The sequence below is a fragment of the Gymnoscopelus braueri genome, assembly GCF_963280865.1.
Source record: "Gymnoscopelus braueri genome assembly, chromosome: 14".
In the NCBI taxonomy this organism is placed as follows: Eukaryota; Metazoa; Chordata; class Actinopteri; order Myctophiformes; family Myctophidae; genus Gymnoscopelus; species Gymnoscopelus braueri.
In genome coordinates, this window is record NC_137619.1 from 2,687,019 (window position 1) to 2,702,649 (window position 15,631).

Consider the following 15,631-nt stretch of genomic DNA (forward strand, 5'->3'; position numbering starts at 1 on the left):
ACCCTGCAGTAAAAACCCCAGAGGGAGTGGATACCCCGTAGTAAAAAGAAAGGTGGAGTGGGGGTCTCCTCTCCTCCTGTTGGAATGAGATTTAGGGGGCCGTCTATCCGGCTCCATGCCGTCAGGGAAAACCCTACGGAATGAGAGCAGCACGCTCCGCTCCGCCGTTATTATACGTGGTTGTACGGCGAGCTGTGATACCATGTCACGTTTTTTTCCCCTCTAGAAAATCTGTTGTTTTCGGGGAAGAGTCATGACATCGTCGCGCAACAAACTTTAATCAATTAAGACCGGGACCGCATCTGTGTGTCTTTAAAGGGGTAGTTCACCCCCAAAATTACTTTTTTTCTATTGATTACTCACCCCATGGAGCCTTGAATTCATAGATATTTATTTGTTTTTGTCACATTCCTAAGCCAATAATTTGATTATAATAAATTTAGCCCCATTGATTCCGGTAGGAGACACAAATGCATTTGTGTCTCCTACCGGAATCAATGGGGCTAAATTTATTATAATCAAATAATAAAGGAAGGAATGCGACAAAAACAAAAAAATTAAGTGCAAATCTTTTAATATATGCAGATAATAGCAGATCTACAAGCTCATACTGTAGCGCGGCGCGCTATGAGCTTGTAGATCTGCTATTTTTGAAAAATCGTGAACATTAAGTGCAAATCTTTTAATATATTTTTTTAAAACAACATTTTTAACTCAAGTCTTTGCTTCTGGACGTCCCAGGCACAAAACAATATTCAGATGGTTGCCTTTTTGCCCTACAAAGCCAAAGTGCAGTAACTACGTTTTTGGACTCACCGACTTATTTGTGTATCCCAAAGGTCTAATTAGCCTTCATGATTTTGGGGGATAAACGATTACCTCAAGAACAGATATACAACTAGTGTAATATCACTTATATGAACAATTACCTCAAGAACAGATATACAACTAGTGTAATATCACTTATATGAACAATTACCTCAAGAACAGATATACAACTAGTGTAATATCACTTATATGAACAATTACCTCAAGAACAGATATACAACTAGTGTAATATCACTTATATGCCCACATCTCATTTGGCTGACCAGTTGAACCTGTTATAAACACATTTTTATGTAACTTTTTTGTTTGTAGTTACTGCACTTTGGCTTTGTAGGGCCTACAGTGCTTGAGGGCATCAGGGCTCATAGCGCCTCCTGAGTGCCGCGCTATGAGCTTGTAGATCTGCTATAATTTTTTAATAGCCCAAACTAATCTAAAATGACACAAATGCTTTCCCGGATTGAATGGGTTAAATCAAGTCATTCTCAACCTGTTTTAACGAGGACCCCCAGTTTGATATACACAGGGGTCCTTGGGGGGGGGGGGGGGACCAGGGGGTCCCCAGCAAAATGAGTTAATATACTGTAGCGTCACAATCATTTGAACCACTTCAGCCATTATTTTATACTTTGGCTATGATACAAGCTCATAGCGTTTTTTGAAAATCTTTGAATATATTATATTTCAAAACCAACATTTTTAACTTAAGTCTTTGCTTCTGGAGGTCCCAGGCACAAACAACGTTCAGATGGGGGTCCGCGGCCAAACATGTATCAATTTGGGGGTTCTTTAAAACAAAAAATTGATTATTTTGGCTTTTTCTGCCTTTATTGATAGTATACATATATATATACAGTGGACTGACAGGAAATGGGGAGAGAGAGTTGGGGAGTGACCCGCTGAAAAGGTCGTCGGGATCGGGATTCGAACCCACTGCATTAGCAGCCTAGGTGCCCGGACCGCTACGCCAACCGTCCGGGCCAATTTGGTGGCTCTTGCCCCGAATAAGTTTGAGAACTACTGGTTTAAATTAGGCTTCGTTCCGTACAGGTGAAGAGTGACAAGAATTATACGCTGGTCTACGCTGTGTTCAATATCAGAGCCTATAAACTGTTATTGACAAAAAGTCATAATTATATTTCAGAATAGTTTTTAATGAAAGAGAGAGAGGTATTACATTGTTCTCAGTCATCGGTTACATAGTCGCTATAGTACAGTGACAAGATATGAATTCAGCATAAAGGAGAGGTTGTGCAATTCAGCGTCATTACATTTCAACTCCCGTTTATCGTATTAAGCACTTGTCAAGACTGTACAAGAATGGGTTTTTTAATCACAGGTGAATGCAAAGTGTTTGTTGTGCTTCTGGTGCTTCTGGTGCTGTGGTGCGCGTCATAATTTTTGTCACAAAGAGAAAACCCATAACCTTTGACCCACAGGATCAAACCAACATCTTCACCAGGATCTCGAGTGGCTCTTTTTAGACCTAGAAGGTTTAACCACAGAAAACCGTCCCATAATAACCTGAAACCCCCGCAGAACCCGTTCGACGTTCTGTGATGGTTTCATATTCACATTCCCATTTATAACCAGAAGAAGAACCACCCCCTGAAAGGAGGAGAGGTACGTCTTCAAACAAAACTCAAATGTGGAAATAGACAATCTCACGCTTTGTATGCTTGTAGATCGGCTATTAAAAACAAATTAAGATAAAATAAAAATACAAGTTCTGAGTTCTGGGTTCCCAGAATTCAGGGTTCTTACCACCTCCTGAGCATGGGGCCCGAATTAGGTTCCGAGAACCTTATCTGAAACCGAGCCCTATAAGCGTATATATGGAAACAAATTAAGATCCCGAGAAACACGTTGCACGGCACACGGCACGGCGTGGCTCGCTTTAGTTCTCGTCGTCAAAAAGAGCCAAAGGAGAACTCCTATACGGACCAACTTGGAAGAAGAAGAAGAGGAAGAAGAAGGTGTGCTGGAAACCAATTGAGCTGAAAAGTGGTTTCATTTCATACACAGTACAGTACAGAGGCAGATGGCTGTACATTGGCCATAACACATGGCAAAGATAGACTCTTACTAGCATTATCACAAACAGAGGTACCGTTATTACGAACATGTTATTGGGCAAAAGGCTCTCATTCTGAACCCCCCACCCACCATCCTCCAACCATGGTGGAGAGTATTGCTTGGTTACATTCCACAGCTTGATCATGTCCAAATGTGCGATGTCTACAGTCAGACAGGAAAAACTCCATGGCTAAAGGATATCGTACTTTTGAAAGACTGCATGCAGTAGCAGAAGAACGATGCAGAGCAGCACATAGCGGCTAAAAAGGTGTGCGCCTAAAGCCTGAGGTTGAAATCAGCAGCAGCAAATATTCAATCTGTTCAGTCGGTAGATACATAGTACGCAGCTCTATCAATTTGTACATCATATACATATACATATATTACAGTGGCAATGACAAGATTGTGAGCCCCTGTTGCTGTTGTTGTGTGTTTGTGCTCTTAAACTGTGCCATTACAGAAAGGTAGATGCAAAAAAACGTGACATCTTATCTAACCTCGTAATTCTTCAGAGAGAGAGAGAGATCAGTTGAAGAGATTATCCCAAAAAAATTGTGCTTGCCCACACGGTGAAATCTCCACTATAGACCTTTGATCAAATCACAAAAAATTGTGCATATTTCTTTTTAAATATTAGCTGTTATATATACCACATCATCCGTTATCTGCATTACCACAGAATCATGTTAAAAGATGTTTTGTTGTTTGTGCTATGATGACGTTGTGCGATGTGATGATCGTGTCTTACAGAAAATGGAACCTGCAAGCAAAGACAACTGGCAGTGGGGGGTCACAAAGTTGACATTGCCGCCGTTTACAAACAACTTATTACAGCAAGTAAAGTGAGAATCAATATTCCTCTGGCTCTGGTGGTCAATAAAAACTTGACCTGTTTTAAAGTCTCCACCAACAAGACCTCAGCAAAAGCTGTGCATACTATCTAACCAACTGGTTCTCTCAAATCGGTTCCGTAGCTCACCTCCCCCCTCCCACCCTCCTCCCCCCCCGGTGAAAGCGAGCCAGGGGATACATTCGGAGCCAGAGGTGCGAGTCTTTCCAAGGCACTTGATTCACTGTTCACTTCCATAGGTGACCGAAATAAACGACAGTATCCATTGATTCCTAATGCCCTTATCTCCAGCTTAATGAATGCACTTATTCTTAATGACATGTCGACACATGCTTCATCAAATCCTACTCATCGCTGTGTTCAAACAGATCCGCGTTGTTGGTGCGTTTTGATCCGTTTGTACTTTGTGCACTTTGATGAGCGAGGTGACATTATTGCCCGATAAAAGATGCGCTGGTAAATATATATAGTCTTCTGTTTTTTTTCGATGATTACCAGATTTAAGATTTCATGCAATGTAGGTTGTTAAGAAATAAATACATCTTGCAAATGAAAAGACAGTGGAGAGTGGTAAAATAGATACATTTAAATAGAAACATAAATTATAAAAAAAAAAGAAAAAAAGATGCTCGATAACAGAAGGCAAAGTCACTAAGCCCGAAAAGGCAATAAACTCAGTGATCTAAGTCATAAATCATAAACACAACCACAGCACTATAAATGAACGAGAGTGAAATCAGAATCCTGCTTCTTTCGTATTTCATTACAGATCCTGTGATAACAGGGTGATAACAGTGTAATAATAACACTGTTCATACTATAGCCTGGTCGACCTATTACCAACCTATGCAGTCATAGGGTTGACGCGGTGTCACCATAGCCTGTCCTTTAAAGTGTTGCTGGAGCTGGAAACACTCAGACTACTTTGTGGTCTCGGGTACTGTCCGGTTGCCATTGGTTTCCATGAAGCTGTAAAATCCCCTGTAAAACCTCCAACCAGACTTTGTAGCAGAAGAGGTACTGTTCCTGAAAGAGACACAAGAGAGACAGCGGCGACGTGTCTTAAATCCCGATGTATTTATACTTATAAATAGCGGATCTACAACAAGCTTGCAGCGCGTCACAGCACGACACGTTGCAGGGTTTTGTAGATCTGCTATTTTGCACTTGCCAACGGTTGCTTTTTTATAAAAGGTGAAACTCTGAACAGTGCTGTAACCGGTTTACTGACCTTGGTCTGAATCATCCCGTACCTCTGGAGTCTCATCTGTTTCACGATGTCAATCACGTTAATCTGGGGACACAGACATCATGTTTATATATAGGTATGTGTGTGTGTGTGTGTGTGTGTGTGTGTGTGTGTGTGTGTGTGTGTGTGTGTGTGTGTGTGTGTGTGTGTATATATATATATATATATATTAGGGGTGGGACGATATATCGATGTCGCGATATATCGCGATACTTTCTCCCGCGATAACTAATCGATATACTGCCGAAAAATATCGATATTATTATTATTATTATTATTATTATTATTTTTTTATTATTTTTTTAAGTTTGTGATATGTTGTTTTTCCTACTCTGTATTTGTGTAATGATGATTTTGAACTGTTTGGTGCTATTTTATGTGTTTATGAATTGAATACAAGGACTATCGTGATATATCGTTGGTGAAATTTCATGCAATATATCGTGATATCGCAATATATCGATATTTTCAGATATCGTGATATATCGTTGGTGAAATTTCTTGCAATATATATTGAATATCGTGATATCGCAATATATCGAATATCGTCGAATATCGTGATATATATTGTTATCGTGGGCCTAATATCGTGATATATATCGTATCGTGAGGTACCCATATCGTCCCACCCCTAATATATATATATATATATATATATATATATATATATATATATATATATATATATATATATATATATATATATACACACACCCACACACATACCTATATATATACACATACATGTACCATATTTATGTATGTATGCATGTATTTATTTACATACATACATAATATATCTTTAGGATGTACTTTTCAGCATTCTGGTTGCTCAGATGAGCACATTAGGGACATGTTGCTCAGGGACATGTTGACTGGGTGAGCCGAGGGTCAAAAGGACGACCTTCCAACTCTCTAAGGCCTCTCTATCCCTCAATATATCAATAGTATTATAATGGGAGGGAAATAAATGTTCATACAAATAACCATATTCCCATGGCAGCCATGCTTGCTCTTATGCTCGTATGACGTATCAAATAGACTGTGAAACGGACATTTGTATTACATGTCGTCCCAAAATGTGTCCAAAACTGTTACTTTTCAGGATTCAAATAAATAAATATCCAAAATAGCAGATCGACAAGCTCAAAACGCATCGCTTCACGCCGTGTTTCAAGCTTGTAGATCTGCTATTTTTGATATTTCCGCGTGACGCTGTAGTATGATTAAGTAGGGCGTTCATTTACGGGGAAAACCGCCCACAAAAAGTTAGAATATGGAGATATTCTATATATATTATATATATATATATATATATATATATATATATATATATATATATATATATATATATACGGTAAGGCTCGCACTCACAGGCAAGTCGTTCTCGATGAGGCTGAGGATGATGTCGGTGCAGATGAGAACTCCGGCCCGTCCGATGCCCGCGCTGCAGTGCACGGTGACAGGGCCCTTGTGGTGCACGGCCCGCAGGTAGCGGATGAAGCGCACCAGCTGCTCCGAGCAGCGCGGCACGCCGTGGTCGGGCCAGCGCGTGAACTTGAGGTGACGCACGAAGTGCGTTTCGCCCGTCTGAAACGTGAGGAGACTTAGTGGTGGTGGTACTTAGATACAGTACACCACAATGTAGAAATACTACAGGCGTGGAACGAGTTATCGTAAATCGATTCAAATCGATTCAAACTGGTGACAATTTAAATCAATTTAATCAAAGATGGATGGCGATGCAAACAGCAGAAAAATGTATTAGAAAATACAGGATCTTTGTAAGAGAATTGATTTAAAAAAAAAGAGTTTTCAGTCATTTGCCACTTTATTGAAAAGAGGATAAGAGAAAACACAGTATTGTAAGAAAAATAATTACTAAGCCAATAATTTGATGACCTGCAGTGGTTCCGGCAGGAGACACAAAGAGTCTCCTTTTTGTCTCCTACCGGAACCGACCGGTCCGCTGGTCATCACATTATTGGCTTAGGAATGAGACAAAAACAAAAAAATATCCATGAATTCAATTCTCCATGGGGTGACTAATCGATTTGGGTGAACTATCCCTTTAGAATGACCAAAGCTTAAAAAGGTGCTCCTTCTCCCTCACCTGTGTCTCCACCATGTGTATGATCTTTACCTGTGTCTCCACCATGTGTATGATCTTTACCTGTGTCTCCACCATGCGTATGATCTTGATGTAGAAGTACTCCAGACCCTGGTGGTTGTCCAGGTGCAGCTGGTAGCGTCCCACGGTCAGCGGCGCGCTCAGCTTCTCCGGCCAGTACTTGTGACACTTGACCCGCCCTCGCTCCACCTCCTGGGTCATCATGGCGATGACGTCCGACTTGCTCTCCCACACCATCTGCCAGAAGGCGGGCACGGTGGCGGGCAGCGGGCCCTGGCACGAGATGTAGGAGAACTCCTCGCCGCCCACCGGCATGCGGATGTAGCTGGCGTTGATGTAGTCCTTGTTCTCGCCGAGGGGAACGCGGGTTTTGTCGTCTGTGTACGGAGATGCAAGAGAGAGAGAGAGAGGGGGGGGGGGAGCAGGGAGAAAGAAAGACAGAAAGAAAAATTAAATATGTACACAGTATTGTAAAGTACGTTTACTCAAGTACTGTACTTAAGTACAATTTTGAGGTACTTTTACTTTACTGGAGTATTTCCAATTGTCAGTATTTACATCTCAGAGGCAAATATTGTACTTTTACTCCACTACAATTATTATTATTATTATTAATTTTTTATCCCACGATTTTGTAACCCCAGTTTTTACACCCAGTGCCAATTGTCTATGTAATCCTGGGCACTACACTCCCTCTGCCAACCTAGGGAGACCAGGGCCGAGCTCATGCCTCCTTCAATACATGAGAGCCAACTGACCTTCTTGTCACCTGACAGGGGAGAGTTTCACTACAATTATTTGAAAACTTTAGTTACTAGTTACTTTGTAGATATACATTATTATATTATAAAACATACATTAACCACTTTAGCTCTATTTTAAACATAGGCTATTTGAAAATAGAAGATCTACAAGCTCACAACGTGTCGCATCCCGACGCGTTGTGAGCTTGTAGATCTGCTATTTTCAAACATTTGAGTACTTTTACTTTTGGTACATTTTGATACCAATACTTTTGTACTTTTATATAGTACCTTTATTAGAAGGATAACCCCTTGAGATGTGTCATCTCGTTTTCGAGAGGGTCCTTAAAGGGTCCTTTTACTCAAGTACATTTTTAATTCCGGCCTTACTTGTAACAGAGTACTTCTATGTTGCAGTATTGATACTTTCACTTAAGTAAAACATTTGAGTACTTCTTCCACCATGACTGTATATACGCTAACGTGTGCATTAGATTAAACCATGAAATGGAAGTAAACACATTTTTATTTTCACTATAGATGTTTTCATATGTTTCTGGAGGGTTTCAAAATACATAATTTGTCACATCTGTTAATCATAAACAAAACCTCACAGGCAGACAATTGTTGCCCTTGTGTTGTTTGGCCCAACAAGCGTTGCCATTCAAGAGACTACGGTAAATAAAGCCAAGTCAACAACAAGCCTGGAGGAGCCACGGAGCTGCATGGGCAAAACACGCTGGTGCTGCAGAACAGAGGCTTGTTGACGAAGAGAGAGAGAGAGAGAGAGAGAGAGAGAGAGAGAGAGAGAGAGAGAGAGAGAGAGAGAGAGAGAGAGAGAGAGAGAGAGAGAGAAAAAGAGAGAGAGAGAGAGAGAAAAAGAGAGAGAGAGAGAGAGAGAGAGAGAGAGAGAGAGAGAGAGAGAGAGAGAGAGAGAGGCACTGAGGGAGGCCAGGAATGTTTTTTTTTTCGGGGGGTTGAAGTCTTCCTGCCCCCGCCGCATTTTGGAGGTCAAAACAACACGGTTTGGGAAATGCTCCGTGGAAAATGAAATAGTCAGGCGCTAATATGAACGGATGGCTGCGATACTCCCAACACAGTGGACGCTGCTTCCTGCAAAGCAACATGAGGCAACAAGACGTTGTAGCTGGAAGCAGCTGGAGGCTGAAGAACCAGCAGATGGAGAGATGTGTGGTGTAAGTGGTGTTCCACTAGGGGACACTATCTATGTCATCGCCCTACAGTCCATCTCTCAGCCCCCCCTGTGACTCCCTCCTCCTGCCCAACACGGAGCACTTAAACATGTTATGTACACACAGGAAAATAAAAGGTGGGAGATGCCATAGATTAGAAGAACCATTTTTTGGTTCCAGAGATGTGTTTTTTCCCCGAAAATAGCAGATCTACAAGCTCACAACGCGACGTGTTGTGAGCTTGTAGATCTGCTATTTTCGATGAACGTCTGCCTATTAAGACATGGTTTAAGAGTTCAAAGGTTCCTCAAAGAACTTTGACCAAAAAAAAAAGGTTCTCTAGAACTAGATGAGGAACATGAAGAACCATTCACTAGATCAAATGGTTCTTTAGTAGTTGATGGTTCTTTGTGGAACCCTATAGCCTTTTAAAGAACCATTTAAGAACCATTGTTCTGTGTGTCAGTTTGTGTGAATATACATGTGGATAGTGGTGGAAAGTAACATCTGGATGGTGGTGGTACTGTATGTAAATAAGTACATTTACATAAGTACAGTTTTAAGTACAATTTTGAGGCATTCAAGGACTTTAAAATTCCAATTTGATACTAAAGGCAAATATTGTACTTTTTACTCCACTATACAATTATTTGACACGTTTAGTTACTAGTCACTTTGCAGGTTTAGAATATTAATACAAAACATACATTAACCAACAAACAAAGTACATCTTCCACCATTGTGCGTATGCAATGTGCATTATGTACACTGTAGACTCACACATAGATCTACTCCATAAAAACCCTAAAATCATATTTTGTAGATAATTCGTATTCGCACGCACACGCGCGCGCGCACACACACACACACACACACACACACACACACACACACACACACACACACACACACACACACACACACACACACACACACACACACACACACACACACACACACACACACACACACACACACACACACACACACACACACACACACACACACACACACACACACACACACACACACACGTGAATCCCTGCACATCCCCACGTAGAGCCCATGTGTGTCAGTGATTACAGTAGTGTGTGTGTTGCTTGTCTTTCATCCTGCCAGGCTGTGGTGTCTCTGTTTACTCTTCTAAAAGCTGATCTGCCAGACCTCTTATTAAACCGTAACAGAGCCTGCAATTAGCTTCCCAGACTACCGTATTTAGTGCGATGGTAATGACCTGATAATTACAGCATAATGCTAACAGATGACACCATCGCACCATTAAAGGCGCGGCGGGGAATTATAAGCTATTGGTACATGTAAATAAACGCTTGGCGCTACTGTTGGGGCATTGTATTGTTTGGTGTAAAAAAAAAGGGTGTATTCTTGAGAATACCGTGAGCCTAATTCATAGTGTTCCTGTAAACAACAGAACGGCAGTTTAACCTGGCGCTGCCAAGGAAAAGTGTTTACAAAGGAACAGCCCTATAAATGCCAGGTCTGTGAGTATTACGGCTTTTACAAGCTCCAAGCCCACCAGTCAAATAAAAACCAGTAGGGAAACATGTATTAAAGCATGATGGGTGCTAAAACACAGTGGTTCTCAAAATTGGGGTCCCAGGGATCCCCAGGGGTCCTTGTTGGGGGGGGGGGGGGGGGGTGTACAAACATAATATTTTCAGATGGGGGTCCGCGGTCAAACAATCCATATCAATTTGGGGGTCCTTGACATGGAAAAGGTTTGAGAACCACTGTTATACTGTTCCGAAGTCCTCACGTCACTCCCACTACCCCTGGGTCACTCCCACTACCCCTGGGCCACACTCCCACTACCCCTGGGTCACTCCCGCTACCCCTGGGTCACTCCCACTACCCCTGGGTCAAGGAAGTATTTTTTTTTCTATTGAAAATCCCCATCTGTGTTCCAAAAATAATGTGTTTATTTTCGGAACACAGTTCTCATATATGACGTGAGATTTCTCTATTGGGATTCTCAATAGAATAAATAACTCTGTAACCCAGTGGGATAATATAGCGCCCTCTAGTGGCCAGAGTGATGTCAGACTTCGGTGCTATATAACAAACGCAGGAGGCAATGAAATGTGTGAGAATGATGCATAAAGATTGTGCCTCAAAGTGTAAAATGGACGTTCAGATGGAATGACACTTACATGGTAGGATGTCTCTGTAGCGGTTCTTGTCTCTGTTCTCCGGGGCTTTGCCCACCAGACAGTTATCAGCGGGTTTCAGATGCTCCAGAGCCTGAAACACACATTATTACATCACCAACACACATTATTACATCATCAACACTCATCACACATTATTACATCAGCAACACACATGATTACATCATCAACACACATTATTACATCATCAACACTCATCACACGCTTTCACATGCTCTAGATCAGGGGCGTTTTATAAAGGGGGCCATATTTGAAAATATGAAAACCATTACAAAGTCACATACAAATGCAGCGTGTGACAACATTTTCATTAAACTACAGTGCGACATCAAAACGACTGGCAAATGTAAAGCCACTCATCTGTGCTGTGAACAAAACAAAAATAATTCAGCCTCTTTTTCTCATGCATGCACTGCATTGCTATTATATTTACAGTATAATAAACTGTCTTTGTTCAAATTGTAGTGTAGCCAAATGGAAAAAAAGGGAGGGGGGGGAAAGAGATGAGATAGACAACAAAAGGAACAGGCTAAGCATCCTAAGAATTCTACTGATAAATAGCCTCTGCTCAGGTTCTTTTCAGATGATGAGGTCACTGTGATGTAAGACTAGTGCTCAGATAATTTGATTCAGTGTGTGTGTGTGCGTGTGCGCGTGCGTGTGTGCAAGACCAGTAAGCGGGTCAGAAACCCACCATGAAGTCTTTGACCAGTTCCTGCTGGTCCAGTTGATGCTGCAGGATCTGGATGAGAGCTTTGACCCTGGAGCCTGAGTACTGGCTGCTCTTAGATGGAGCGATCAGAGCCAGGCTGGCCAGCTCCTCCTCCGACACGATGGGAGGACCTGAGAGAGGAGGAGGAGAGACCAGACGTCAGCCTGACATGTAAAAGTAGCAGATCCACAAGCTCCAAACGAGCTTGTGGATCTGTTTTTGAATTTGAATCCTGAAAAGTAACAGTTATGGACGTATGAGGTTTCCACCCGACAGAGACAAAATATATACTCCGTTCACTCCAATAGACCATATTCACACGGCGGCCATTTTGGGAATTTAACATTGAAAATGCCACCCCGTTGCCGTGGAAACCAGGGTGGCATTTCATTAACTTAATAGCAATATGGCCGCCGTGTGAATATGGTCTATTGACCCGTTTTATTACAGCAATTTCCAGATCATGGAGCTTATTTTCAGTACCCAGGAGTCAGTAGTGAACTCTATCAGTGCAGCAGAGTGCAGAGTTGTAAAAGGTAAGACCTTTAAAGAATCAGACACGCTCGTTAACAAAGGTAACAAGATAACTTTGGCTTAGAATTATGCCAACAAGGCAGCTAACAAATATTAGCCTGTCTTTTCTTTTCAATACATTGATGAACTACCTACACATGTCGCTGTGCTGTTCATTGTAAATCCTTGCATTTATTGGCTACTAATCGGCAGAGTTTACAGCAGTCTCTCTTATTCTTTGTGACAGTGTTGATTTTGACAGCAAATTTTGATTTAGTTTTTTAGTCTTTCGAATGAAATTCCCAGACAATTGGACTCGAGTCATAGTGACTCGACTCGAGTCGCATATTTGACGACTTGCGACTCGACTCGGACTTTGAAGGTAAAGACTTGCGACTCGACTCGGACTTGGAAGGTAAAAGACCAACGAGACTTGAGACTCGACTTGGACTTGCTAGCCAATGACTCCCGACTCGACTTGAGACAAGATGACTCTAATGACTCGTTTAGTTTTTTCCCCTATGAATGATCTGTGTGTGAAATGCGCTCTTTCTTTATACAAACCCATGCTCGCTCACTCTACCGCAAATGCCTCTCTCTCTTTGTACAACCCCATGCTCACTCTACCGCAAATGTGCTCTCTCTCTTCATATAAACCGATGCTCACTCTACCGCATATGCGCTATCTCTCTCTATACAACCCCATGGTCACTCTACCGCAAATGTGCTCTCTCTCTCTTCATATAAACCGATGCTCACTCTACCGCAAATGCGCTATCTCTCTTCATACAAACCCATGGTCACTCTACCACAAACGCCACCACCACTCCCAGCGGGGTCATTTTGATTCTATGACGGCTGCCGTCTAGTTATCATCAGTGCCAGTGTTGTGAGGAAAAACAAGCAACCAGGTCTAGGAAAACCAGCCCAAAAGAAGCGAGTCAAGCGACTATGGGCCACATGAGCACTCTAACATATACATCAGCTATTTGAAAATAGCAGATCTACAAGCTCACAACGCCTCCCATGCAACTAGTCGTTAGTGTTTTGTTTATGACCCCAGCCACCCCAACAACAACAGTAGCACCAGCCAGCGAGATATACGTACTTGTAAACATGAAAGTCACTCACCACTGTCGAATTTACTTTATCCATGGTAACAGCAATAAAGTCTTAGTCCGTTTTTTGGTGCGCAACACAACCCTCGTTTAAGTGAATTGCTTTCACCTGCTGCTGCTGTGCAGAGTGTGCGCTACAGGGCATATCTCCGTCAAGCCAGGGTGACCTACCCAGGCTCATGAAATTCATATGCAGGCATAGTAGCCAATTAGAATGAAATCTGCTAAAACGGACTCATATACTGATACAGAACCATATATTGGCTATATATTATGGCTGTCGGGTGGAAATCTTGTATGTTCCTTTTTCATTATTATTTAAAACCAATTTGAAATCGTGAAAATAGCCTACAAGCTGTAATTATTTAATAATTAAGAAATACTATATTTTAAAGACTGAAAAATCAACTAAAGTCAATATTAGAGCAAGTTCATTCACATTTCATTTGAATGAAAATAACTTGTGGGTAAAATTCATTCTGTGAATCTAATGTGATTAATGTGACCCCTACTTCAGTCAGTGAAGTCCAGGGCTGAATGTGACATATTGAGACCTATGTAACCAAATATTGGTAATTTGCCAACACATTATTTTGTGAAATAAATGGGTTATATTTCACAGATAGTTATACTATTCTTATAATATATTAAAATACAATCATCCTTAACCTTCAAGTTAAATGCATTATTGACTTGCCCACAACAGAAAGACTTGGGACTCGACTTGGACTTGGGACCAAATGACTTGGGACTCGACTTGGACTCGGACCGGAGGGTTGGATTGACTTGGGACTCGACTTGGACTTGGGACCAAATGACTTGGGACTCGACTTGGGACTCGGACCTGAGGGTTGGATTGACTTGGGACTCGACTTGGACTTGGGACCAAATGACTTGGGACTCGACTTGGACTTAGGACCAAATGACTTGGGACTCGACTTGGACTCGGACCGGAGCGACTTGAACAATTGTCTGGAAATTCCATTCAGTTTTAGTCATATTTTAGTCATCTGAAATGTTTTACTTTTTGTCTAGTTTTAGTCGACTAAATATCATAAGATTATAGTCGACTAAAACTACAGTTGATTTAGTCGACTAAAATGTATGTTGGTGGTGCCTTGATGGCGTCATAATGGCTGATTTTACACTTGGTTGCATGCTGAAAATAGCAGATCTACAAGCGCAACACCCGAGCGCAACCAAACATAGAATGTCTTTTAGTTCTACTGGATCTCTTCTCCACTCGATCCCTCACTAACATTTTAGTCTAGTTTTTATTTGTTGACGAAATTGTCAATATATTTAGTTTTAGTTTTAGTCATCAGTTTAGTTATTATTTAGTTATTATTTAGTTTTTATTTAGATTTTATTTAGATTTTATTTAGTTTTTATTTAGTTTTTATTTAGTTTTTATTTCGTCATAACGTTTTTCGTCAGAGTTTTAGTTGACGAAATCAACACTGCTTTGTGACACACATTTCGGGGTATTTCGGGGCGTGGCCGAATCCGCCATTCCTTCCCCTGGGTGAAACAACAGCTTTCACCATTGGAACTGCATTACAGAACGCACACGTTGTTACATTTTGTGGGTTTATTTCGTCATAGCGCAACACATGGTGAAGTATTGTAGTGCAGGTCATTGCGGCAACCACCGATCTTGTGAAAAATGTAAACGGGACCGCCAAATATTCTAAACTTTCCGCGATTCTGCCAATAATCATATTCTTGGAGACACACATCCGAGTTTTTTCCGGGTCAAAGAAGGGAATCACGTGACGTTGATCCCCTTCCCCTATTGGCTCATTCTAGGACATGACATATGTGTAGGCAGAGCGTTCAAATGTACTGTTATGAGTGATGTGACAACAAGTATTGACGTCTGTTGTTGCCATTCTCTCTTTACAAAATGGACATTCAAGTTTATATACTGTACAGTGTATACCGGTATATCTATCCCGTGGTGTAAAGTAACTAAGTACATTTAATCAAGTACTGTACTTACTGTAATTTTAAGTACTTTTACTTCTACACC

The 15,631-nt window shown here is 41.3% G+C and overlaps 1 protein-coding gene across 1 annotated transcript in view; it reads right to left on the reverse strand.

Moving 5' to 3' along the window:
- Positions 1 to 4,630: 4,630 nt before the first annotated feature.
- ptpn20 (protein tyrosine phosphatase non-receptor type 20) overlaps positions 4,631 to 15,631 on the reverse strand; it is a gene marked incomplete at its 5' end in the record, with an annotated part of 105,519 nt that continues 94,518 nt past the window's right edge. The window contains 6 exons of the mRNA XM_080448931.1: positions 4,631 to 4,780; positions 4,986 to 5,048; positions 6,378 to 6,593; positions 7,177 to 7,511; positions 11,239 to 11,329; positions 11,951 to 12,099. Coding sequence (XP_080305057.1) covers positions 4,670 to 4,780; positions 4,986 to 5,048; positions 6,378 to 6,593; positions 7,177 to 7,511; positions 11,239 to 11,329; positions 11,951 to 12,099 — 965 coding nt within the window. The 3' untranslated portion in view covers positions 4,631 to 4,669. The remainder of the gene's footprint in view (positions 4,781 to 4,985; positions 5,049 to 6,377; positions 6,594 to 7,176; positions 7,512 to 11,238; positions 11,330 to 11,950; positions 12,100 to 15,631) is intronic.